At 36.0% G+C, this 27,625-nt stretch overlaps 1 protein-coding gene across 4 annotated transcripts in view; it reads right to left on the minus strand.

Annotated features, from left to right (window-relative positions):
* Positions 1-27,625, minus strand: part of dati (datilografo) — a 168,873-nt gene that overhangs the window by 130,424 nt on the left and 10,824 nt on the right. The window contains exon 1 of one of the 4 annotated variants that reach the window (XM_069506541.1): positions 20,284-20,855. The exons of 1 other annotated variant lie outside the window; for it this stretch is intronic. In XM_069506541.1, the coding sequence (XP_069362642.1) occupies positions 20,284-20,301 (18 nt within the window). In that variant the 5' untranslated portion in view covers positions 20,302-20,855. Of the gene's footprint in view, positions 1-8,431; positions 8,446-20,198; positions 20,856-27,625 lie in introns of those variants that run through there. 2 more of the 4 variants (XM_034980827.2, XM_069506544.1) reach the window with 2 other exon arrangements.

Raw genomic sequence — 27,625 nt, forward strand, 5'->3', positions numbered from 1 at the left:
TGAACACAGGTCTCCTCTCGGCATGAAAAGACTTTAACCAATTATCTGCCATGCTTGGAACACCGCAAAGACCTAAGCTCTCTTTGCGTGTTCTATCGCCTCTATAATGGGGATTGGGGAGTGCTCTGAAGAGTTGTTTGATCTCATTCCACCCTCCTTTTTCTACAACCGCACCGCACGCCACCGCAAACAATTCCACCCTCACCACCTGGGTGTCTGGTGCACTTCGACCACCCGTTGTGCCAGATCCTTTTTTCCACGCACGTGCAAACTGTGGAATCAACTCCCTTCGGCGGTATTCCCATTAGATTACAACATGGTGTTATTCAAGGGGTGGATTAACAAAATCCTGAAAGACCGGCAACGCATTCGCTAAGAAAGGATTTTTAAAAAGTCAATCCCTAAGGGGGTGAAATAGGGGTTTGAAATTTGTGTAGTCCACGCGGACGAAGTCGCGAGTATAAGCTAGTTGTAAATAAATGAAGACGCCGACTTAGTCACAGCTTAGTGCTCACCATACCTAACATTACCTATTACCTAATATTATACTCTTGGTTGTACGCTAGATGCTAAATGAAATTCAATATTCACTTAGAAACAGCTACGAAACTAACTTAAAGCTAACAACTTATGCAATCTAATTAGAATGGGATGCCATTAGACCAGTACCGAGCTGAAATCCTTAAAATATTCCTCTCACATAGAATATCTTAGACCAATTCACGGTTTTAAAACGAAAACTCATGTTAAGATTTCGTAAAACCTAACATTGCAGCCTTCAACACCATTAACATTGTAAAAACATCTTTATGGCCCACCAAATAGGATTTAAATTTAATTACAATTTCTTCTACGTATACCTACCCCCCCTCTGAACATTGCTTGGAGTGAGTCAACGTGCGCGGGCGCAGTTTTCGCAACCGAAATTCTACCAGTTCGAGACAATGGCATTATTAGGCGTTAGACGCCATTTTGTTTAGATAAATCCAGATTTAGGGCCCATCTATACATTGTTATCTCGGAAAAGGCTAACTAGAGTGTCCTGCTCGTTTGAATTAGGCACGCACTTGGGTGGTACTTTTTTATAACAGGTTTACGCAACTAGGAGCTTGCCCATTATTTATTTAATTAACCTAACTATTCCAAATGCATATCATCATCATCATAATCAACCAATCGCCGGCTCACTACAGAGCACGGGTCTCCTCTCAGCGTGAGAAGGGTTTTGGCCATAGTCTACCACGCTGGCCATGTGCGGATTGGTAGACCAATCCGGACATGGCAGAAATCCATATCAATACTTGATATTATAAATGCGAAAGTGTGTTTCGCTGTTTGTCTGCTAGCTTTTCACAGCCAATCCGTTTAACCGATTTAGACGAAATTTTGTACCGAGATAGCTATTTTCACTTTCGTATTTAGGTATGAAGTAGGTAGGTAGTATTTTATCAGGTAGGTATGGATTAATATGGACGTAAAACGTGAGATTTCGAAAAGAAAAAATATGCTTTTAGGCCAATTAGGCCTTTGTATAAAATCTGTTCTTATAGGTATCTACTAATAAAATTTGCCAAATTATTCAATTTTGATTTTCAGTTCATACATAGTTAGCAATCAAAGAAAATTCGACAACGAAGTTCTATTCAATTTTTTAGTAAAATTAACAAAAATATCAAAATTACCTATTCAATATTAAATTTTAGTTTGATCAGCAAAGAAAAATCGAGGAAGAAAATCGGATTTACAAAGACCTTCGTTTCACAAAGAATGTTACGGAATTCGTGATTAGTCCTCAAAATTGAGCTAGGTTTTTCATTGTCCCAACCAGGAATTGAACCTGGAACCACATAATATAAGGTCACAGTGCTCACCACTGCACCAGAGAGGTCGTCAAAATAAGCTTAGAACCATGCGGCGCGAATATGCATGTATTTATGCCTAAAATCCAGACCAAAATAGTAGTAAAAAGTAGTTTGGTGCATCCAATTTTCCCGTGTGTAGGCGTTCTTTAAACATTGAAGTAAAACACTGCGGTAAAATATATGATGCTTGAAAGAGCTGGGTACTATCGGTCTGTTTGTTTGTACTGGCTGAAAGAAGGCAATCTGGTGTTCCTAGGTCTAGAACTCACTCGCGACGCGTTATGTAACGCCTGAACGATGCGATTTGCTTCCTCGTTTCTGTTTCCTCTCGTTCAATACTGGTAGAATAATATGGAATGCTCTTCCGATTTACAATGAACCAAAAGCATAATTTGCTGTAATCCGCTGAAACAGGTCGAATATGTATGGTGCAACATGCAGCATGCGAAATGCACCGCCCGCCCTCCCACTGCTAACCATGCAGGAAGAAGCAGCCACCAGGCAAGCAATACGCACCACCACCACGCAGCACCACACAAATCCCAAACACACTCGACGCACGTTTCGCCCCGACACCGGAGCATCCTCAGGAGATGTAGACCTTACAATGCACAATTGCAATTGTTGCATGTTGCACCATACAGATTCGACCTGTTTCAGCGGATTACAGCAAATTAAGCTTTTGGTTCATTGTATATCATGGACTTCCGCAAAGTAACGCCTGCTTCTATACAGCTCTTCCGATTTCCGTTTTCCTTGCCAGCTACAATATTGGGACCTTCAAGAGAAGAGTGAATAGGTATCTTCTAGGCAGGCATGCTCCATCTTAGACTGCATCATCATTATTCTGAAAAAACCGTCCAAGTTCGAGTCAGACTCGCGCACCGAGGGCTCCGTACTACAGACGTATTTTGACGTAGACGTATTTACAGCCGATGTTTCCGTATTAAGTACAGTCGTATTTTTTCAACATATTGCACGATAAATCAAAAACTATTATGCATAAAAATAAATTAAAATCTGTTTTAAAATATACAGGTAAAACCCTTTCATATGATACCTACCTCATTTGGTACCCTAGTTATCTAACTATGAAAATTGAAAATACAATTTCAGTAAGTAGGTACTACTTACTGAAAAATCGAAATTTTGGATGGGGTCAAATTTGTCACAAATTCTTTCCGAAAGCATTTTTTTTTCAGAATAGCCACCATACACAGGTGTGTTTTTGTCTTTATTCAGTTAGTCACTGCTGTCATCATCATATTATTCTCATCAGCAACTGAGTTCATTGATCAAACTAAACGAAGATCACCCAAATCGTATGCAAAGCGCGTAGGTATTTTTGTAAGATCGTTAGTCGTTTTAGATAAACGCTTGTTGATGATTATAGCGATAATTTTTCTTTTCAATTTAGAGCAGTATTAGCCTAGTGGTTAAGACGTCGACCTCCTATTCAAGGATTCGATTCCGGGCGCACACCTCTAACTTTTCGGATTTATGTGCGTTTCAAGCAATTAATTGAAAAATTGAGTGTTGTAGGAAAAGATCGTGATGAAACATGCATGCCTGAGAATTCTGATTACTTAATATTCTCAAAGGTGTGTGAAGTCTGGCAATCCTCACTTGCCCAGCGTGGTGGACTATAACCAAAACCTTAACATTCTGAGAGGAGACCCGTGCTCCCGTGCCGTGACTCGTGCAATGGGCTGATGATGTTCATGATAATGATTCTTTTCAAGTTACCAAAAAGGTTGAAAAAGTTGTCTATGGTAACAACTTTTTTTTCTTTCGCACGTGTGTACCGCGCTCAGCGCTAGTGAATTCTATTTTTGATGTTTAGATCGGCAATGCGCGTTGCAGTTTTATGCACAATTTTGCGGCCGCCCGGATGAAACGCCGCCATTTTTAAATTTAATTTTAGAACCGAATCGCAGGAAGCGAGTTCTATTTTCGAATTTTATTTATTCGCCTAGGCGTGGTTTGGTTTGCGGCTAGAAAATATTTATGGAGGTAATAGAAAAACATGGCGGTTTACGTATAGTAATAAAATTGAATTAATTATCTAGTCCGATAATACTGTGTAGTAAAACGTTGATTTGTGTTGTTTATTTAAATCTCACAGATAATTAAATATTGTAATGTCTAAATTGAATGTGTATTTTACAATCTTTAAAGGTGATGTTTTAGCCCTTGATCTTTTCTTAGTTTCTGTTATAACCTCTACAAGGTATTTTGTATTTTTAGGGTTCCGTACCTCAAAAGGAAAAACGGAACCCTTATAGGATCACTTTGTTGTCTGTTTGTCTGTCTGTCTGCCAAGAAACCTACAGGGTACTTCCCGTTGACCTAGAATCATGAAATTTGGCAGGTAGATAGCTCTTATAGCAGATATTAGGGGAAAAATATGAAACCGTGAATTTGTGGTCACATCACAAAAAAAATTTAAAAGTGTTTTGAACAAATAGTTAGTAGGTATTTTCAACTTGTAGAGTAAAAAAATGTGGTAAGAACACCTTACCAAGTGGGATATCATATGAAGGGACTTTACCTGTACATTCTAAAACCGATTTATTTTTATTTTTATGCATAGCAGTTTTTGATTTATCTTGCAAAATGACGATCAAATACGACTGTAGAACGGAACTCTCGGTGCGCGAGCCTGACTCGCACTTGGCCGGTTTTTGACACACTGACGTGTGTCAAAAGCCAACAAAAAAAATCCAACAAGATCGGCGACATTTTTATATCTGGACTAGCTTATGCCCGTGACTTCGTCCGCGTAGACTAAGTACACAAATTTTATACCCCTGTTTTACCACTTTAGGGGTTGAACTTTCAAAAGTCCTTTCTTTGATGCAAGCACAAATTCACGGTTTTCGGATTTATTCCATTACTTGTGTGTATAAGACCTACCTACCTACCAAACATGATTCCAGGTCAACGGGAAGTACCCTTTAGGTTTTCTTGACAAAGTGATCCTAAGGGTTCCTTTTTCCTTTTGAGGTAGGTACGGAACCCTAAAAAAAACTTACAACTTGAAACATCAGAAAACTTCTGGTGAAACGCCAATAAAACTGAATTATATCGTAGGAATAAAGACAAGCTGAAACATTTTTCAAAAATGAACTTTGGCATCTTTGCTTCGTGTAGGGTGCCAAGTATTTATTTTTTATCACATAGATACAATATTCAATTCTAACTTTGTTCATAAATCAATGTGACTGACTAGTGACTGGTCTATCACCGTTCTCAATCGGCAAGTACAAGCTCTATAGGTAGGTGCCTACCAGCGTTGCCAGTTTTTTTAATTGCCAAGTCGGGATTTTGGAACTTTTTGAGTGAAAAAAGCGGGATTCTTTCGTCGAAAGCGGGACATGTTAAAAAAACGCATATACCTAATCAGAACTTTTTAAATATTTATCTTTTTATTTGAATTCAAATGACGTTTACGTGACAATATATAGCGCGGCCACTCCACACTTCCCAACAAGAAAATAATACTCCTAAAGATATATTCTTAAAGACAATAAGACATCTTACAGATTTTTTTTCTTATCGGGCTTGTCTGTGCCACCCGCTCGCGTTTCCTCAGCACGCTGCACGCACGGTCGAGCATCCCCGAAAAGCGGGACTGGAGCCTGTCCTACGCGGGACATTTGATTTTGACTTGAAAAATCGGGATGTCCCGCCAAAATCGGGACGTCTGGCAACGCTGGTGCCTACCTACCTATAGAGCTTGTACTCATTTTGAAAATACTAGTAATAGCTCAGAATACATAATAGTAAAATCTTGTACCTACTTGACTTGATCTTTGTCAACATCCATCCATACTTAATATTATAAATGCAAAAATGTGTCTGCCTGTCTGTCTGTCTGCTAGCCTTTCACGGCCCATTCGTTCAACTAATTTTGACAAAATTTGGTACAGAGACAGCTTGCATCCCGAGAAAGGACATAGGCTACTTTTTATCCCGGAAAGAAAATGGGTTTTTTAAAACCTTAATCCACGCGGACGAAGTCGCGGGCGTCATCTAGTCTATACATAATAATATTGGGGTTCACAAGCAATTTCTGTATGAACTTGGTTTCCTAGTCTAGTTATTGATATTTATTTATTTTTTTGAGTGTCTTCCACGCAAGAGTGAATAGGCATCTTCTAGACCTCATCATTGCTCTGTTTCTCAGGCATAACTGTTGTCTAGCACAAATCTAAGTATTTTACAAGAAAAAAATTGACCCAATTTCAATTCTAACCCGAAATGTTTCGCGTCACATCACAGCTGCCGGCCGATCTTTCCGGCGGTATTTTTATAATCAAAAACCATATTGCAGCCAAGTGCATGAGTACAATACAAAAATACCCAGTAAAATTCAAGGTTGAGCGGCAAAAATAACGCACGAGATTCCGATGCTCTCTTGCTCTTGAAATGCATCTTTGAAATTGATTTGCTCGACTGCGCTGAAGCTAGGAGGGGTGTTTGACTTGGATTTGGAATTTTCTATTGGACTGCCTACGACTTTTTTTTAAAGAATACTTAAAAGCCATGTTCATCAAGTATACTTAATAAAACTAATATACCTACCCCTTTCCCTTCCAGCTAAGCCTAGCTAGTGCTAGAAGTAGGTAGGTACAACAATAGTAGGTACAACGGGTGGGGTTTGAACCGGCGACCTTTCGACTTTAGTTGTACTTTCCAAGTGGGTTTGGGTTTTAAAAAAACCTATGGGAACTATTTGATTTTCCGGAACAAAAAGTACCTACTTACCTACTTAGGTAGTAAAAATGAAAAGAAAGAAAAAGTTTTATTTCTTAAATTGTACCACAGTCCACATACCTACCTAAGTATCACATCTTTTTTTGTTTTTTTTTTTTGTTTTTTAAAAGAATATTAGTCATGTTAAATGACAAATATTCCCCTTTCCTCTCCAACTAAGCGTCAGGCTTGTGCTAGGAGTAGGTACGACAATAGTGCAACGGGCGGGGTTTGAACCATCGACCTTTCGGTTTTCAGTCCACTCCTTTACCGGTTGAGCTATTGAGGCTCTTAAACTAATAGTTGGTTACCCCGGCGCTTCCTCCACTTGAGCATTAAAGCCAACATGCCTAAAGCAAAAGAAGCGCCGGAATAAACTACTTATGTCATATTGTGTGGCACAACCCAAGCGCGGATCCAGCCCTCAAAAAACATTGTGGGCACAGCCACCCGAAAATCAGCCAAGTGCGAGTCAGACACCGGAGTCAGAGTATGAATTCGTTCATGATCAATATATTGTGCATTCCTACATATTATCCAGGTTCACATCTTTGTGTATAACCGAACCCGTGGTAGATGCATCAGACTATTCGTAAGTACCTACTTGTAAAAGTTTATTCGAATAAAAAAGATTTTTATTTTATTTTATTTTATATTTAGGAGAGCTAGCCCGGATAATCTTTTGCCATTGAGGCTTGCATCAAAGATTTTACTCTGCGAAGAGTAGAAAAAGATCTCTCCGTGGTACCTATACGCTGACAGGGAGAGTTGTTTTTATTTTATTAAGGCATTGCACAAAACCAATGGCCGTGAAAGTGTGACGTCACAAGTCAATTGGGGTTGTGGGCATGCCCATCGTGCCCACAACGGTGGATCCGCGCTTGCACAACCATAGGCTTAGCGTAGCGAAATTTTTTTAAGTCTATGGGCAGTAACCCGAACAAAGGTCCCAGCTCAGCATTATGAACATACAGCGCTGATTTTCAGCAAGGACCCCTGAACCACAGACAGATTACTTAGTATGGATCATTTTTCTCTTTTCTGGTTTTAGTTTGATCATTGTTTTCTTTTTCCGACGAACCCCGGATAATTATAGTCGCAACAATTTTCTATTAGGTACAATGTACATAGGTAATTTGGTGGCTGTAGGTACCTATATTATGTATAGTGTTTTAGGGGAAGGTGGGGCGGGATGGCATAGGGTCGGCTGTCACAGTGTTTTGATTTCATTTGCTTCACCAACAAACAAGCTGTGAGCATGATAATGCATTATGCATTTATTATACCTACATGTACTTACTCTATAAATCTAAAATAATAAGTAAGTAGGTAGGTACTACATAAGTAGCTGGCGCTATACCATTTATCTAAATTTATAAAAGGGAAAGGTGACTGACTGACTGATCTATCAACGCACAGCTCAAACTTCTGGACGGATCGGGCTGAAATTTGGCATGCAGATAGCTATTATGACGAAGGCATCCGCTAAGGGTTTTTGAAAATTCAACCCCTAAGGGGGTGAAATAGGGGTTTGAAATTTGTGTAGTCCACGCAGACGAAGTTGCGAGCATAAGCTAGTCTTCAATAAAAATTTCAACGCACATTAGCCAACAAACCTCCAAAGTACCTATTAAGTAGGTATGTAAAGCAAATATGTATTACGTTACAACAACAACATTAGAAAAAATTATCACGTTATCATTTTAGCCTACACCTACCTTCTCTAGATCAAACATAACAAGCCAATGGCAGCCGAAAATTTCTAACACCACACACACACAGTCACAAATAAAAATGCTGACGTCACTCACACAGCGAAAGTAGAACGCGGATTGGCGGCACTCGGTTTAAATATGTTATGTTCATTTTTCGAACATCTATTTTTGTGGTACTGAGTTTTTATGCCTTTCATACAAGATGCGATCTGACTTGATACTTTTATCTTTAATTTTTTTAACCATTATTAGTTAAAGCTTTTTGTAAAGCGTAAATTAATATCCGATTTTAAGTACGGAATATACTTAATATGAGGAGTGAAGACTTTTCTGGCACAGTCGTGTCCGTCAAGACCCGTCAAAGGAATCTAAATTTCTAGAGTAATTCCGTTGAACTAGAATTATAAAATTTGGGATGTAACAATGTCTTTTGATAAAAATACTTAAATGAAAACATCCGATACCCGTGAATTTGTGGTTAGGTACATCACAAAAAAAATTATATGGAACACTTCTTATTTGAGTCTGACTCGCACCGGACTGGTTTTTAAATTTGAAATCGTTTAAAATAACAAATTTGACAGTAGGTAAGCTTTATTATTATTATTAGAATACTTTATTGCACACACAAATATATACATACAGAGAAACAATATAAGCTACAAAAAATACTATACAAGAAGGCGCGGCCTTATTGCTAAAGCAATCTCTTCCAAGCGACCTTTGCTGAAAGAATAAAATGACCAGAACGCGGGATGGGACCCAAAGATAAATTATCTTCTTTGGATCTTTTCTGGATTTAGAAAATCAGACCTTGTAAATTTTATGTTAATCAACTTGTCTTTGAACATATACTATATAATACAAATAATTTAAATATAATGCTTAAATAATACGTTTTAGGTAAATATCTTCTCGCAATGGGGTTATTAAGATTTCCCCATACAACCGTGACTGTGACCGTAAGAGGAATTCGTTTTGTATTTAAAGCGGGACCTGATACTGTTAAAGCTTTCATGTTTTATGTATAACTGCGCCCAGTTAAGCCTTTAAGTCATGAACGTCATTTCCTTTGCCACTTCCCACATTTTTTATTTCATTTATTTATTTCTAAACTTACCGCAAGCATAAAATTATTACTCGTATATAAAACAATTAGTATATCCAGGGCTTAGTTCACGCCGATTTTAATTTTTGAAATCACTTGGGAAACCTTTGATTTTTCGAGACATAAACAGCTATCCTTATAACAAAATGTGAATAAGCAAATAGTTATAATATAAGGATAGTTTTATCCGTAGATAACGTATTTAGGAAATAACTTTATCTTTCTCTTTGCCAGTTTTGTCTGTCTCTTTACCTAATAAATTTAATTTCGCTTTTTTTTAACTAAAAATGACTGTTAGCTAAAATTCATTTTTGAGTTATCACCAAATACTTTTGAATTTCCAAAAATTGGAGTTTTTAAAATTCTATGTAGGACCAAGTTATTACTTTATTTACTTGTATCACATTTTGTAGCAAACTTTTTTCGAAATATCAGTTTTTCTATATTCCAATGTTGTTTGGCGATAAATCACGAAATAATCTTTGGGGTTTGCTACTTTTTAGAAAAAGGTTAACTGCATTACCCTTTAGACATCAGGTGGGGTCTGACTTACTTTCCCTAATTAACTTTGAAATTATACCTACCATATCGTTAATAATAATAGTAGGTACTTTAGTATTATCATAGTGATTACAATTTAACATTCGCTCGCTAACCTGAAATCCGGTAAGAATGTTATACAGAATACCTACCTACAGATCCATTATCTTTTATTAGTTTCTTACACGGCATGGTAGCAGAACGTAAAACCTCTTAGCAGTATTTTATAGGTCTTAATCTAAATAATTCGGTATATAAAAATAATGAAAAGATGACTGACTGATTGACTGACTGATCTATCAACGCCCAGCTCAAGCTACTGGATGGATCGGGCTGAAATTTGGCATGCAGATAGCTATTATAACGTATTGTAGGCATCTGCTAAGAATGGATTTTTGGGGGTGAAATAGGGGTTTGAAGTTTGTGTAGTCCACGCGGATGAAATTGCGAGCAAAAGCTAGTTCTTAATATAGCGGTGATAGCCTTGTGGTCAAGATTTTTATTCTGATAATCCGAGGTGTGATTCTCAGCACGCACCTCTTATTTTTCGGAGGTGTGATGTGTGGTAAAGGCACATTTTGGTCTACAAGACTGCCCATCGAAGTGAATGAAAAGACTCAATAGTGACTACTTTTTAGTTACTAAGTAGTGCTTTTTGTAAAGCTTATTATGTATTTCGTTGAGGATTAAGATGCTTACTCATATTCCACCTTCGCTAGTGTTCTTTATTTCCACAGAAAAAAGGAACCCTTATTCGTTGTCTGTCTGTCTGTTTGTCGTGTCTGCTAAGACTCGGGAATCAAAACCTATACCTAGGGTCCCACCCATTGATCTATAGGTACCGTAGGACCCTATAGGTTACTTGCCGAATTCGTGTTCTAGATTCTAGAACATGAATTCGGCAAGTAGCGATGTCATAGAGCACAAGTAAAGGAAAAACTCCGAAAACCATGAATGTGGTAACATCACAAAAAAAATTAAAAACTGTGATTTCTTGTACGATGGTGCGGAACCCTTCGTGTACGAGTCCGACTCGCACTTGACCGGTTTTTTTAGTAAAAGAAAAGTAAAGAAAGTTGGTCTTAAATCACTTCAAGGATCAAGCCCATTCGTTCCACGTACACTCCTTTGTGTTTTTGGCACGGCCGCCAGCACTGGTACAGCGTTCATCGCGCGAAAAACTAACACTCGTAAACTAAACTGCATTTGTATTGATGCAGGGAAAACAAACTTTCAATCTTTTGGAGGAAGGCTGATTTATCTATTTTTGGGTTTCTAGGACAGCTTTTACGGTAGGAGGCGTTCACTTCATTGCAATAACTTCAATCATACCTATCCCTATATTATATATCTATTCTGTGCCTATCTTCTATGTCTTGGATATTTCCGGTATCCAGATTTTTTTAGATTTTAAGCATTTTTAGGGTTCTGTACCTCAAAAGGAAAAACGGAACCCTTACAGGATCACTTTGTTCTCTGTCTGTGTGTCTGTCTGTCTGTCTGTCCGTCTGTCTGTCAAGAAACCTACAGGGTACTTCCCGTTGACCTAGAATCATAAAATTTGGTAGGTAGGTAGATCTTATAGCTGACATTTGGGGAAAAATCTGAAAACCGTGAGATTAGGCTTACATCACTCACACAAAAAAAAATTAAATTGTGGTCATGAACTAATAATTAGTATTTTCAATTTTTCTAAGTAAGATAACTATATCAAGTGGGGTATCATATGAAAGGTCTTCACCTGTGCATTCTAAAACAGATTTTTATTTATTTTTATGTATCATAGTTTTTGAATTATCCTGCAAAATGTCGAAAAAATACGACTGTAGTACGGAACCCTCATTGGGCGAACCTGACTCGCACTTGGCCGGTTTTTTATAATTAGTAGGTATAGGCACCTAGTTATAATCAACCCTACTGCACCGGTTTGCGGATGAAAATTGTCGGGGCACAAACTCGAAAAAACGCCAACAAACGCCAACAAGATTTTAGAAGAACAAGAGTATAAATTACTGGAGAGCTCTATGGTAAAGGTAATGTCGCAGCCCGTGCGGCTCGCAGTCTTCGCACCGCGCGTTGGTCTATTCAACGGTCTGTACGCTTAGTAGTAGATTTTACTTCTCACCAACGTTGATAGTATTTGAGAGTCGATACACTTTAGCGTTAAAGTAAAATGACCCCTAAACGCCTTGTTTTAATGCTCAAGTTTGTACAGCCAGCGCTCCAAGTGGAAACGGTGTGAAATTATAATCAATGGTACTGAATTTTTGACTTTAAATTAAAAATCTTTAGGTCCATTTTACTTTGACGTTATTTTGTCTCGACTCTCGAATGAGTCTAATAGGTACTTAGATCAAAATTGGTGAGAAGTAAAATCTCATACTTAGGGTTTGGCGCAAGGCATTCCGAACCAGTGGTAGATGCATCCGACTATTCGAAAGTACTTGTAAAAGTTTATTCGAATAAAAAAGATTTTTATTTTATTTTATTTTATTGTCGGCCCCTCTGGTGCTGCAAATGTTCATGGGCGGCGGTATTAAATTTTACTTAACAATTAACATCAAGTGAGGCGCCTGCTTGTTTGCTCGCTATTTATATTTCTTTTTAAAGACGTAGGTAAGTACTCCTTGCTTCCTACGTATGAAAATATGCAAGTGTTTCTGTCAGTCTCTCTGTCTGTTATCTTTTCACCTCCCATCCGTTTAGATACATAGTTTGTATTACGGAGACAGACATAGGTTATGCGGACGAAGACGCATTAAGAAAGAAGACAAGGTATTGCTACGTTAGTACTATTATATTAAATTTTGTGGTATTGCCTAGTTAGCCTATAATTGTACTAGGTACCTACTTATTCGACGAAAAAGGTACCTATTCATCTAAACGTGGAATAGTTAAAAGCACAGGTCCACCACATATCTAGTAGCCTAACTAGCTGCAGTAAAGTACCTACCAATTTTCTAGACTTCCATCAAAATGTGTCAACACTACCGTAGAACAATGGCTTGTTTGGATTATAAAAGCCGTTTGCAGGAAAAAGGTGACAATAGCATCCACGACGCTGTTCTGTAACTAGGTACCTACCTATAGGTAAGCTATTCAAGGCACTAGTTCTTTGTCCTAGAAACTGACTTATGTACAGATTTTTGTTTCTTAGAAAGTTAGAACATTGATCGAAAATTACGTATTTTTAATCATCAGATTAGACCCTCACCTCTAGGTTAGGACGTCCGCCTTCTAATCGGAGGTCGGGGGATCGATCCCCGCACGCACCTCTAACTTTTCGGAGATATGTGCGTTTTAAGTAATTAAATATCATGATGGTGATGAATAATCAGATAATTTCAACCGTAAAGTAAATCTAAGTAAGTAGGTACTTACCTACCAACATATTAAGTTGTAGGTACCTACTTATCTTTATCTACACTACGAGGCCGAAAGTGATGAACATCGGCCTTTAGAATGACATTTCATCTTTGTAGAGCATTGTCTCTGTCACTCATACCCATATGACGCTTTGTCGGTCTCAACGACCGAGACAGTGCTCTACAAATCTGCTGTCTCCTTCTAAAGATCGATGTTCATCACTTTTGGCCGCGTACTGTACCTACCTAATCTTTTAAATTAAAAGAGAGAGAGAGAGAGTTCCGTACAATGAATAAGGAAGGTTTGTGTGTTTGTACGTTTACCATGATATTTTAATATCTATAGGTATACTAAATAGACTTGTTATAGGTTTTTGCCTATTCATTAATTAGGTTTTTTTTAAATTCAGATACAAGTTGACTTGACTGCAATCTCACCAGATGGTAAGTGATGATGCAGTCTAAGATGATAGCGGGCTAACCTGGAAGGAATATGGCAGTTTTTATTAAACCCGTACCCCTTTGGTTTCTACATGGCATCGTACCGGAACGCTAAATCGCTTGGCGGCACGGCTTTGCCGGTAGGGTGGTAACTAGCCACGGCCGAAGCCTCCCACCAGACCAGACCAGAAATTTAGAAATTATAAAATTCCAGACCCCTGCCAGGAATCGAACCCGGGACCTCCCACTAAAAAGACCACAGCACTCACGACTGCGCCAGGGAGGTCGTCAAATAAGGTAATTGATAATAACTGATGTCACGCGGTAAGTAGGTGGAATGGAAGGGGTATTTAAAACACGCTCAAAACAAGGTATCGACTAGGAAAATACCAGTAGTAATAATGCTTAAAATAGGTCCTACCTCTCTAAATGGCACAGATAAAAAAATCTCCACATTTACTACAAACAACTGCGATAGGTAACATAGGCACCGTCTAACAGAATTATTCATCCAATTAAAACGCTCTTAGGAAATCTACCGATCGTTTATCTGTTAAATGTAACGAGCGACTTAGCATACGGCCCAGTATTGCGGATACCTTCTTACTGTTAGAGATGATCTAAAGTAAAATTGCGCGCCCTTACTTGTATCTACCTATTGATAAAAATCGAAATTCTAAATAGATATATAATAAAAAGCTGACTGACTGACTGATGGGCTATTAACGCACAGCTTAAACTAGAATAGAATAGAAGAATTGAATAATGTTTATTCGAGGTATCATAATAGGTACACATGGTGGCAATATATTATGATAAACTACATGGTGTAAACTACTGGACGGATTGGTCTGAAATTTGGCATGCAGATAGCTAAGTATTAATTGGTCTTTATGGCCGTTCTAATTAAATAATAAATAAATAATAATAATTAGAGAATAGAATATACAAATTTATATTCAAAGTTGAATGGTAGTTTATCTTTTTGATCTCTCTCAAAGTTGAATGCCTAGTAGGTAGGTATAGGAGGTAAATTCAATTCAAAATTAAAATAATTTATTCAAAATAAGTTGGTAATAAATTACTCTTTTTGATATTCGTTTGTTGTACCTATTTGATCTCTCTGATCTCTCTCAAAGTTTTTATTTTTATTTTTTATCTGACACTAGCTAATGCCTGCGACTTCGTCCGCGTGGACTACACAAATTTCAAACCCCTATTTCACCCCCTTAGGGCATGAATTTTTAAAAATCCTGTCTTAGCGGATGCCTACGTCATAATAGCTATCTGCATGCCAAATTTCAACTCCATCCGTCCAGTAAGTAGTTTGAGCTGTGCGTTGATAGAGCAGTCAGTCAGTCAGTCAGTCAGTCACCTTTTCCTTTTATATATTTAGATAATATTTTGTAAGGGGCTTTTACAGATGATCTATACTTATATGCCAGCCCCATCGTTACAAATTAAATTAAAACCAAATTACATAGTTAATTGGAAGTTTTATAACTCTCTGATCTCTCTCAAGTTGAATGGTAGATGATTTTACAAAGTTTAAAGATGGCTGTTTATTCGAACCACTGCAAGATTGGAACTTTATATTATTGCTAAGAAAATGTCTTAACTGAGGTTTTTAAAGTTAAAGGAAAAACCCCTTATCTATGATGACCTTTAGCGTACCAGTACGATTCCATTATAATTTAATAATTCACTCGTTCAAGTGTCAGAGACAGATTGATACAATGTACAATTTTCTAATCCTGTTAATTATTATAGATATGAAAGGTATCATTATTTTATTGAATAGTGGCTAGCAATTACATCGAGAAGGTATATCTACTTAGCTAAACTAGATTAGTACTAACTGTACTGTGAGATTTAATGTTGTATGTATGAGTAACAGATAGGACAAAACTGTAAAAGTAAATACATACATATACGCACGGTATATAAAATCCATACGACTATTTTGAAAAACACCTAGTACCCAGTGGCGTGCAGGCCATAGAGGCATAAAAGCACTGCTTACCTAGTTGAAAAGGCTATGTGCTCATTTTTCATGATGACCTGTCATTCAATAGGTAGTTAGCTAACTAATGCTTACCCTAGGTTGAAACCCTGTGCACGCCACTGCTAGTACCTACTAGATATTAGGTGTTTTCCAAAATACTTAGTCGTAGGTTTAAATGGACGCGTATTTTTGACTTAATTTTTAACAAACATCGGTGATATTTATAGTATGTTCTAGATTTCTGTACATAGCTCAAGCAAGAACATTTTTTTCCTCTATCTACTTATGCTCAAACGCATCATTTTCGTAGATGCTATGTTTCTATAAAAAAACTGCCAAAAATCACCGGCTTTTAATACCAGTGATTATTAATTCAAGTTCAAACTCAAACTTAAATCATTTATTTAGATTGGGAATTGTAATAAAATACACTTTCTGATTGTTACTTGCTGAATTTGCAATACAAAGTTGTAGGTGGTGGTGGTTCTTATACTGAGACATCCCTTTATAAGGCTAGAAAACCTTGAGGTATGAAAATGTATGCGCAGCCGCTCTACCATTTAAATAATAATAAATCTCTTGGTTATCGTAAGAAAAGTCAGTTCGATTCTCGTCAGAATTACAACATTTTTCCACTTAAGTCCGCGACTGAGTTTATTAAAATGTATGTAAATTTGCGTGTAAGCTAAGCTAGGCAATACGCTCACAACTGTTTCCATTGATCATTAATAAAATCGTTTTAAGCTAAAAATAAAATATACAGTTTAAAATCTCATGTATTAATGAAAGAAGTTGTAAATAAATTGTGTTTTAATATTTAATTTTAACCCCTTTAGTTTTAAAAACTCTTTCTTAGCGGATGTCTACGCCATAATAGCTATTTGCATGCCAAATTTCAGCCCAGTCCGTCCAGTAGTTTGAGCTATGCGTTGATAGATGCGATAGTCAGTCAGTCAGTCACCTTTACCTTTTAAGTAAATATTTAGATTTCACGAAACAAACAAGCAACTGCGTACACTATGCCTACCTGATAAACACGGTGGAAATATCTATAAATTGTTTAATAATAAAAGATAATATAACTATACAGCAACTTCTTCTATGGGAATATATTTACTAAATAGTTAAATAAACCTTTCCTGACCCGTGCCAATTAAAGATACTGAAAAATTTGAAAATTTTGATATACCTAGGTAGGTATTTTTTGTATGTACCTTCTTGATAATGATGCCAACTCGCAACCAAAAGTTAGTAGCGTTCAATGATGAATTCATTATTTTCTCAGACACAAATATAAAAATATTTATTTTTTCATTTTAACAATACAGCGAAACAAACAATAATAATCACTACAACACGAATAACAACCATAGACAGTTTTTATATAATTTTTAAATATAAATCCGTCACGATACTTATCGACACATGACGACACGATCGTCGTCACGATATTTCAATGACAATGGAAACAGTCAACACCTTCATAACACATGCACCGTTCGTCCACGAAACAACATATTGCCTTTAAAATGGTATTGCGTAACCAGGCGCCAAGCCTTTTATATTCTTAAATATATATAAATAATTATGTACATGATGTACGATTCGCTGGAAAACTCGATAGGCAAGTATTTATTTATCTCGGCGAGCTATTGGTTGATCCGAAAAGCCGGTAAAAACTTGAACAAATCTATTTTTTCTAGGTTTTCTGGAAGAGATTATTTCTTAGTAATAAGGCTGCTAATAGGCTTATACAATTTTCTCATTTCTATCTTTTTTTACCGAGTTGTAAAATAAAGTGTAGGTACCTACCTATTTTCACTTCATTTAACAAATCAAATTGAGTGCCTACGCCATTACGAGTCGCAGGGAGCCGCTGGAATCAGGCGGAGCAAGACCGTGGCGTGTGAAAGTCGCTATAAGAGACCAATGTCCAGCAGTGGACGTCTATCGATCGATGATGATGGTGATGAAAATACTCAGGCAGTCAGGTATCCACGCGATATTTTCCTTTACCATTAAAACAAGTAATATTTACTTAATTGCTTAGGTAGGTACAGCACCGAAAAATTAGATTTAAACTCAAGAATCATAGACTAGGTACCTTATATTTCTCTTTTCACTGTGAAAAGAGAGGAGAAAGACAGAACTTTTCTTTTTCTCCTTCTCGACATAATATTTTTCTTATCGTTCACAAAGCTTAGTTATGGACTAATTGAGATCATTTACTGTCGCAGCGTATTACAATTAAAATAAGTCCTAGATTCGAGTGATGCATTTGAACTTTGTCTTTTTGGTAATATCTGGATCTGGATCAACCCAATCGATATTAAATTGATTTGTATCATTTATTATACAAGCTTTTATTTAATATACCGTGTTAGTAAATGGTCAAATCTTGCAACTGAATTTTAGATCAGTTCTCCCCAGCCGATTTAGTAGAAATTTGGAACACATACCTACGTAATTTCGATGACAAATGCAATAATGTAATACCATGAAGGTAGTCTCATGATATAACCGGGAGGTGGCTATAAGAACTCCTCTACTTCTCAAAATATCTCCGTCGTGTTTGGACTCATTGGACTTGTCTTGAAATATCATTATTGTCATGAACAACACATTTCTAAGTGAATTAAACAAACGCTTAAATACATTTTCAGGAATCTAAGCAAAAGTTGCTAGTACTTAAAGCTTCTCTACTCACGTACCTATCTACCTACCTAAATCTTTATTTGCCTAACGTTAGGCCAATGATCAATCCTATCTGTAATCTGTCGATAAAAGCTAGTTATTTGGCAAAAATTTTATGGTATCTTTCGACAAATAACAATCAGTAGGTACTTACCCTTATTATAAATTGTGTGTGTTTGTTTGTTGGTTTGTCCTTCAATCTCGTCGCAACGGTGCAACGGATAGACGTGATTTTTTGCATGGGTACAGATAAAGACCTGGAGAGTGACATAGGCTACTTTTATCCCGGAAAATCAAAGAGTTCCCACGGGATTTTTAAAAACCTAATTCCACGCGGACGAAGTCGTGGGCATCAGCTAGTGTTTATATTAATTATTCTAGTACCGTAAGACCTAGGGTATTTCACTTCTTAATAATCCTTACTCACAACATTGAATGGGAAGCTGGAAGAAATCTCTGTTTAGAGATAAGCGTTTTCAATGTAAGTAACTTAATTTATTACCTATTACTTTGTGACTACAATAATTCTGGTACATGAAAAATAAAAATAAATAAATAAATGCTGCTAAGTAAATTATCGATGGATTACTTAAAGATACTGTTATTATTAATTTCGTCCATGAATTGAACCAATCAAGAACCTAACGGATCATTTATATAAATAACTGCGTAAATTAAAATAAAAGGCATTCTATCCATAAATTTTGTCCAAATATATTTCTATAGGTCACAGGTTTATATTATAACCAGAAAGCTAGTCTTTTATTAAGAGGTCTTATCCTGTAATTAAAGCAAGTGACGACGCTTTCTTCTATAAAAAACATTCCTATATTCAAATTTAGGTATAACAAGGATTTTAAAAAAACTATAAAAACGATAATGAAGTAGATTTAAGTGTTATTTAATAAGTAAGCTTTTAGTATCTTAGCTAACCTAGTTATAAGTAAATTGAATACGGTCTAGTTCTGAAATGACAGAATGCTTAGAGAATCACGGCATTACCGATTAATAAAACTTCCCGCCAATATAATCAAGTAGACGTGGCTAGAAAGAACCTCTCAGCTTAGCCACATTGTATATTTAAAAATCAGCTTAAAATAATTTAACATTCATGCGCTTTATGTTGCGATAAGTAAATCTAAAGTTTTGGAAAGAAGGAAAAAAAATGTAACTCGGAAGTGACTGATAAAGTGAAAAGTTCGAATATTTTTTAAACTATTATCATTCTACATACCTACTATTATCAAAAGGTAACTTGTAAAAGAATCTAGTTACCAAAGGAAGTATAGAGTTTCATTAGAAAAAATTACCAGACCGTAGTAAAAATGTTTCCTACAGCTACTTACCTACTCTTTAAAAATTATGAAATTCTTATACGCCGTATCTTATCCCCAATGAAAAGAGGTTTTGCGAAAATATTAAGACTAAGAATTAAGTGAATGGTAAAAATATGGTATCAAATTGCTTGATACACGAACTTTTTAAACTTTCATGTAAACCTTCTTTTAAACCTCCTTACTTTAGCTAAGTAAGAAACTACAATAATCTATTAATAAGTAGAGTTAGAAAACCATAATATTTTTTGCATTTAAACTTTAGAATAAATCAACTTCTAAAACTGTAAAGCATTACCACTGTAAAGTACCTAGTTATGAAGTAAAAAAGTACAATAAAGATGTACGAGTAGACATTATAAAACACTCAACTGACCTTAATCCTGTCCAACACGTTAAAAAAAGTCCAAATAGCTCACATAACAATAAACTTTATAGTCTGTGTTTTTTTCGCAACAAACCTTATCAAGAAATAGCATGTCCGCATTTATGCGCCAATCTTTTTATCGCTAAACACTTTTTTTTATAACCTATTACATTTTTCTAATTTCACGGTTTGGTATACAATGAAAATTTCTTTAAATTTTTTCATTTCCCGCCTAAGCCACGTCAGTTCACTTTTAAATTTACAATCTGTGATCACATTTCGAACATCGAACGGGGTATTTCGGAGATGGTCGGCGCGTTCTCTATTTCACTTTGGAATTTCAGTATGAAATTTTCGAAAATCGCCGGTGCGTTTTCATTGTTAGCTGTAGTGTTGCGCGCAAGCACTTTCAACACATTATGATCTAACACTGGCCGAGTCTCGATTGCTGAACATACTTATTCTAAGTCAACTTACATTCGTTCATATTTGCCTGCGGGGCGTAGGGCTGTGCTAGGACTAGAGCCCCACTTCCTTGCATCGGCTTTGCATACGTCATGATGGTTTAGCGATCGACTTAGTGTTATTTTTAGCATCGATACCAACTTGTTCTAACCGTTTTATGTTAATCTAAGGCTTTGTGGTCTCTCATTAAGCTCTTGTCTTTGGCCTATTTTTTTTCTTCCACATCTTACACAGAAAAGTAAATAAAAATAAAACTGATTCATTGTTATTTAGAACAAGTCATAATAATGACGTCAATATTTGTACCTAAAATAAAAACAAATAATTTATAAAAAAGTGCAATTATTCAAAATTATTTTAGAAAATAGATAAATAAAACCAGGTATATTGTCCAACCCTAGATTTGGCGTAGTACAAGAAACGTCTTGCATATAATAATATGTTTTAGCCTATATCGAACGCTTACAGGCAAGAGGGCAGCGCGCGCGCACTAAGCTTAGTTTTTAGAATAGATTTAGTGAACATTTTAGTTTTGATTGAAAATTAGATCTTTTGGGAAATGTTCTTTATAGGTACTGCATGGTAAGAGTATAGAGAAGAAATTTTGTAGTCTGCAACGAATAAAGCTTGCCTTGAAGATACAAGCTCAAATTCGCATTAATTGAAATGTTTTTACATTTTAGGAAATTAAACTAACTACAAAAACTGATTCCTAAATAATACACAAAAAAAACGAACACAATTTTAAATGTATCTACTTAGTTAAAAAATATAATTGACATTAAAAATAAATCGGATGGATATACTTTTCAACCTACTTTTCAAAACCTACAGTACAAATACTGATAGCATATAAACATAAACTTTTAGAAGAAAAATAATGTATAAACGAAAGTTGAAAATGACTCTACCAAAACTTTGAAATTAAACCCATCAGAAATGAAAGAATTAATTCCTAAGACATGTTGTATTTGAATAAAGAAATACGTAGGTGAATATAAATCGATAGAAACATAAAATCTGAAGATGTCTTGATGTTTCATCTATCAAAACAGCACAATCTTTACAAAATACTTACAGCTCAACTGGCCTAAGATCCGCGAAAAATCAAATACAAATACAAATTTCTTTATTGCGAATCTGGGTAAACAGTGGAGATGTTACAAAAACAAAGAGGTACAGCCAAATTCTGCCTATTAGCATGCAATATGTTATGATATACCTAACATAGCTTCTAAGGTTCATACACAAAAAATCTAACGTTGAAATAGATGTACATCACTATTCTATTCCGATGCAAGACGCAACACTATTAGTTGTATGCACCGTGCATTGGCCTGTACTGCCGCATTCGTTCCTAAAGTGGAAGAACATCCTAACCGTGTTATAAAAACCAACCTAAAAACGACTATAATTCGAAGTCGCTAAGAATTATTTTCGTGCGGTGTTATTAGTGGGGTTAAGTTCAGATGCCTAACAAGTTTTTTAGAAGCTAGTTCTTATACTTATTTCACTATGAATTTTAGCTATAGCATTACGTATAGAAAGAAATGCTTGGCTTGTCTGTAGGCGTAGGTTTCTAGGACGCAACTGGTAGAAATCTTCGCTGTATAGCGGTATAATTATTATTAGGATAGGATTGTGAAAGGAGTTCCTGTGGTGGTTTAGAATTTATTTTGTCTGTACTTTATTCTTGTTAGTTCTTATTTCGAATATTGTCTATTATTTTTAATAGTGTTCAATTCACGTTCAGTTACTGGTTTCGTAATGTTATGTAAGTCCTTGTACTCAATTTTGATGTGTGCAATATTTATTTTATGTAAGCGTCTTTGCTTAGGATTTCCTTGTTTTTTTTTTCTGGAAAGGCAAAGAGCAAAAATTAAACATCTTCGTCCGCTGTAATAGGCTAGTTGACACTTTTTTTAAGTAGGTCTTAAATGGTTAATATTGGTCCTATTAGATCAAAAAAATTAACACTATATTTTTTTGCGCCCTAAAAACCATAAAACTTTAATTTAAAAATATATTTTTCTTAGACAGGTGAAAACACTGTCGGCCATGTTTGGCCGATAGATTATCTGTGCTCTGACGTCATGCATTTGTAAACAACAGCATAACCTCCCAAAGTTTAATAAACATGACTTCTATACTAGTTTACATGAAAAATATAGTAGGTAATTATCGTTATTGTATGGCATCTGAGAATCTAAAAAACGCATCGATAAAGACCACAGGAAAGCTGTTGTGGATTAGAGTGCCCAGTGAAAAAAATATACGTAACACGCGAAGACTTGCTTAAAGGGATCCTATTTATGACTAACGACTTCAACCCAAATTTATTTTTGCAAAGATCACTTTGTTGTAAGTCTTACTTAATAACTTATTCAATTTATAAAGACAAAACGATAATTTTTTACGTTTACTATGAGTTTTTAGAAATATATAAAAACAAGCTTATGCTCGTGACTTCGCCCGCGTGGACTTCATAAATTTCAAACCCCCATTTAACTCACTCAGGGGTGGATTTTCAAAAAATCCTTTCCTAGTGGATACATTCTCTTTACCTACAAAGAACACACCCACCAAATTTCATGTATCTAGACCAGCTGTTTAGATGTTTAGGCTGTGCGTTGATATATAAGTTGTCAGGACTTTAAATTTTATATATATGGATACTACGTTAGTCCCCGCGTGACATAGGGATGACATTTCTTTGTTTACATATTTTTAATGATGTCACATCATGGCTGACAGCGTTTTCTGCGTTTCAAATAAAAATAAAAACTGTATTTTTTTAAATTGGATTTATATATCCATCCTGCGTTTTTAATTATTGTTATTGATATATTTCGTTGTCTTAAGCAAAATACTATAATAAATAATCATTTATTGGACGAAATTAGATATGAGTCAAGTAGCCTATTACTTACTTACGGGCCGTCAATTTAGGTTTTTACAAGTTGATGATGATATTCCTTCCTTGTACAGTTCAAAGTTTAAGTTTATGCGATCGCCATAGGTATATTAGGTATCCATATTAATATAGGTCTTCGTCCTTTACTTTTTAGACTTTTAGTTTTGAATCTATAATTATGTACAATTTTTAATACCGTAGTCAAGTAATCAGGTATTTCTGAGAATATTCTATTTTATTTGATGGAAGCCAGAGCCTAAAGTGAACGCACCTTGTCTACGACAAGTGATTATAAAAAGACTATTGTATATTGTGGATCTGTCAATGTCAATGTATTGTGTCAAGTGTCATCTTGAAAAAATTGTATTTTCAATGTGAATACACTCCAAGTTTATTTTTAATCTAAAGTCTCTTTCATTTACTAAATCACAAAATAATAAGTCAATTTAATTCCTACATAATTTGCGATCGTTCTGTGACATGGCACAAAAGTATCGTTATTTTGTTTTTCCTTTTACTTTTTTTTTTAGTAGGTATTGGTGTTATGTTGTTAGGTTAAGATTCTTGTTTTGATTGTATGTATTAGATTATAATGGGGCTGACATGTATATAAATATAAAAGCCCCTAATCAAATAAAGAAATAAAAAAAATAAAAAAAAGTATCGCAATTAATATGATTTTGCAAATATTCTTCTAAATGGTCTATTTTTTATTTTGTTTTGTGTCTTAGTCTTTATAAATATAATTAGAAGTGAGTAGGTTGGACAGTTATTCTATAACCATGTTTCACTCGAGCCTATCAATTAATAGCGAAAGTTTCATTAAATACCTACTTACTTTCTAATCACTCGGGTTTTATACGCACTTAGTTAAGTATTTGAGATTAGGCGTAAAATTAAATAGACATTTTCCACATTCAAAACTGTGCCTCTCTTTTTCAAAAATAATGTACATCGGCCTTTACATTTCGGCTTTGTAGAGCTTTGTCTCTGTCACTCATACCTATATGACGTTTTGTCGGTCTCAACGACAGAGACAATGCTCTACAAATCTACTATCCTTTTCTGAAGATCGATGTACATTATTTTCTGCCGCGTATTGTACAACCTCTTTTAGGCAGTGGCGAGCGCTTAGTCTTATAAGTGGGAGTATCTGGATTCGATTCCCGGCAAGGTAAATTTGGAAATTAGGTATGTCTAGTCTGGTCTGATGACGGAAGAAATGATGGTGGAAGAATTAAGCTGTGGTGTTACTACCATACCTACTGGCAAAATAGCATTCAGCTATGCGTATTCACACCATTTCGGGGTACCTACCATTTTTTTTAACTACTATAATCATCATTTACCACCAGGTGAGATCACCGTCAAGAGCTTTCTCTCATCGAAATAAAAATATATCCGAATAATAGAACTGAGAGGATATAATAAATCTACTTATTCGTGAGGATGCAGTCAAATCTATTAGTTAAGTTAAATTCAATTTTAAATTGAATTATTGCAAAGTTTATAATAAACTTATAATTTATAATAAATTGCCTATATGCAATCTTACCTAGTGGTTAACAAGAAATATACCAAATATCATTAACACCATTACATGTCATACAATTATTTAAACACGTCACAGACACGTCTAAATCTATTGCTATCCCTGTCGTAATGTTGCTTGCGGAAAGGGGTAGCACTAGATTTGGAACTGTTAATTTAGTTTAGTTTAGAGATTGTGTACAAGAGAATTAGCCCCAATGACTAAGTATGGTTTTTATTGAGAAACTAAGTATTTGATTTATCTTGGTCTTTACTTAAATTTTTTGTCTACAAATTGAAAAGCTAAAACCAAACAACGGCAAAACGACCAGCAGCTATAAAATAAACCAGTCGAGTGCGAGTCAGACTTGCGCAAAGAGGTTCCGTATTACAGTCATTTTGCACGATAAACCAAAAATTATTATGCATAAAAATAAATAAAAATCTGTTTTAGAATATACAGGTAAAGAAAGCCCTTTCATATGATACCCCACTTGGTATACCTAATTATCTAACTTTAAAAATTAAAAATACTAATATTTGTTCATGGACACATTTTAATTTTTTTTCCTGTGATGTAATCATAAATCACATAGTTTTGAGATTTATTCCTTTACTTTTGATATAAGATCTACCTATACCTGCCACATTTAATGGTTCTAGGTCAACGGGAAGTACCCTATAGGTTTTCTTGGCAGACACGACGGACAGACAGACAACAGAGTGATCCTACAAGGGTTCCTTTTTTCCTTTTGAGGTACGGAACACTAAAAAGATAACTGTCAAACATATTTTTGATATTAGTAGAGAAGTATGGATATGAATACAACATCCAAACTTCTATTAGGATTTACAAATAAATAGTAAAAGTAAAATGGACATGAAATTCATTATATCACATTTGCCAATAAAATCGAGTGTCGAGTTGTTTAGATGGTGGTCGGGGTCACTCGTAAGCGCCCCGAGGCAAAGCGGCGTAAGTCATGAATACCGATTTATTACGGCTTGGAAAATTTGAAATTACATACCATAAAATGCTATAAAGTTTATAAAAGAAATAAGTATTTCAGACATTTCACAGTCCATAATCGATACTAATATTTTCATTATAAATGCGAAAGTGTGTCTGTGTACTAACTTTTCACGGTCTATTCGTTCAACTGATTTTGACGAAATTTATGTAGGTATATATAGAAAGAAAAGCTGATTGACTGACTGATCTATCAATTACAGCTCGAACTACTGGACGGATCGGGCTGAAATTTGGCATGCAGATAGCTATTATGACGTAAACATTCGCTAAGAAAATATTTTTGAAAATTCGACCCTTAAGGAATGAAATTGAAAATGAAATTTCTGCAGTCCACGCGGACGACGTCGCTAGTAAGTAGACACACTTTCACATTTATAATACTAGTATAGATTTTACAAATATACTATTTTTTTTTAATAGATATAGCGAGAAAACGAGCAGGCGGGTCACCTGATGTTAAGTGATTACCGCCGCCCATGAACATTTGCAGCACCAGAGGAGCCGCCGATGCGTTGCCGGCCTTTTAGGAATTTGTTGGTCCGCCCCTTGAATAACCCCATGTTATAATCTAGTGGGAACACCGCCGATGGGAGTTGGTTCCACACGTGTGTGGAAAGAAGGATCTGGCGCAGCGGACGGTCGAAGTGCACCAGACACCCAGATGGTGAGGGTGAAATTCCTTACGGTGGCGCGCGGTGCGGTTGTAGAAAAAAGAGGGTGGAATGAGGTCAAAAAGCTCTTCAGCGCACTCCCCATTATACAGGCGATAGAACACGCATAGAGAGCTAACGTCTCTGCGGTGCTCCAGGCTTTCCAACGAGCCGGTTAGTTTGGGATCGTCCACAAGTCGAACAGCCCGCCTTTGGATCCGATCAAATGGAAGGAGTTGGTACTGGGGTGCTCCAGCCCACAGGTGGGAGCAGTACTCCATGTGAGGGCGGACTTGCGCCTTATAGAGTAGGAGCCTATGCTCGGGCGCGAAGTACCGCTTTGCTCTAAATAGCTATATTTTGACTTAGGTAAGTTTGTCTGGGACGGTACCGCACGCACGGCAACTAACGGCTAATGTGGTAAGATAGAGGAATGCCGGCGATCCTAGCGAGCCGCGATGGAATTAATTACTATTATGTTACTTAGAAATAAAACTACTTGTACCTGTCTATTATTCTATAATAAAATAATTATTCATCAAAGTTAAAGTCAAAATTAAATAATTAATAAAAATCCATCCATTCTAATATTATAAATGCGAAAGTCTGTCTGTCTGTCTGTCTGCTAGCCTTTTACGGTCTTTCAATTCAACCGATTTTGACGAAATTTGGTACAGAGATACCGATGCATCCCGGGCTAAGTCTTTTAATCCCGGAAAATTAAAAAGTTCCCGCGGGATTTTTGAAAACCTAAATCCAATCAGACGAAGTTGCGTTTGCATCATCTAGTTCAATAATAAAATAATTATTCATCATCATGATCAACCTACTGCCGGCACACTCA

Source organism: Maniola hyperantus, chromosome 23 (genome assembly GCF_902806685.2).
Source record: "Maniola hyperantus chromosome 23, iAphHyp1.2, whole genome shotgun sequence".
Classification (NCBI taxonomy): Eukaryota; Metazoa; Arthropoda; class Insecta; order Lepidoptera; family Nymphalidae; genus Maniola; species Maniola hyperantus.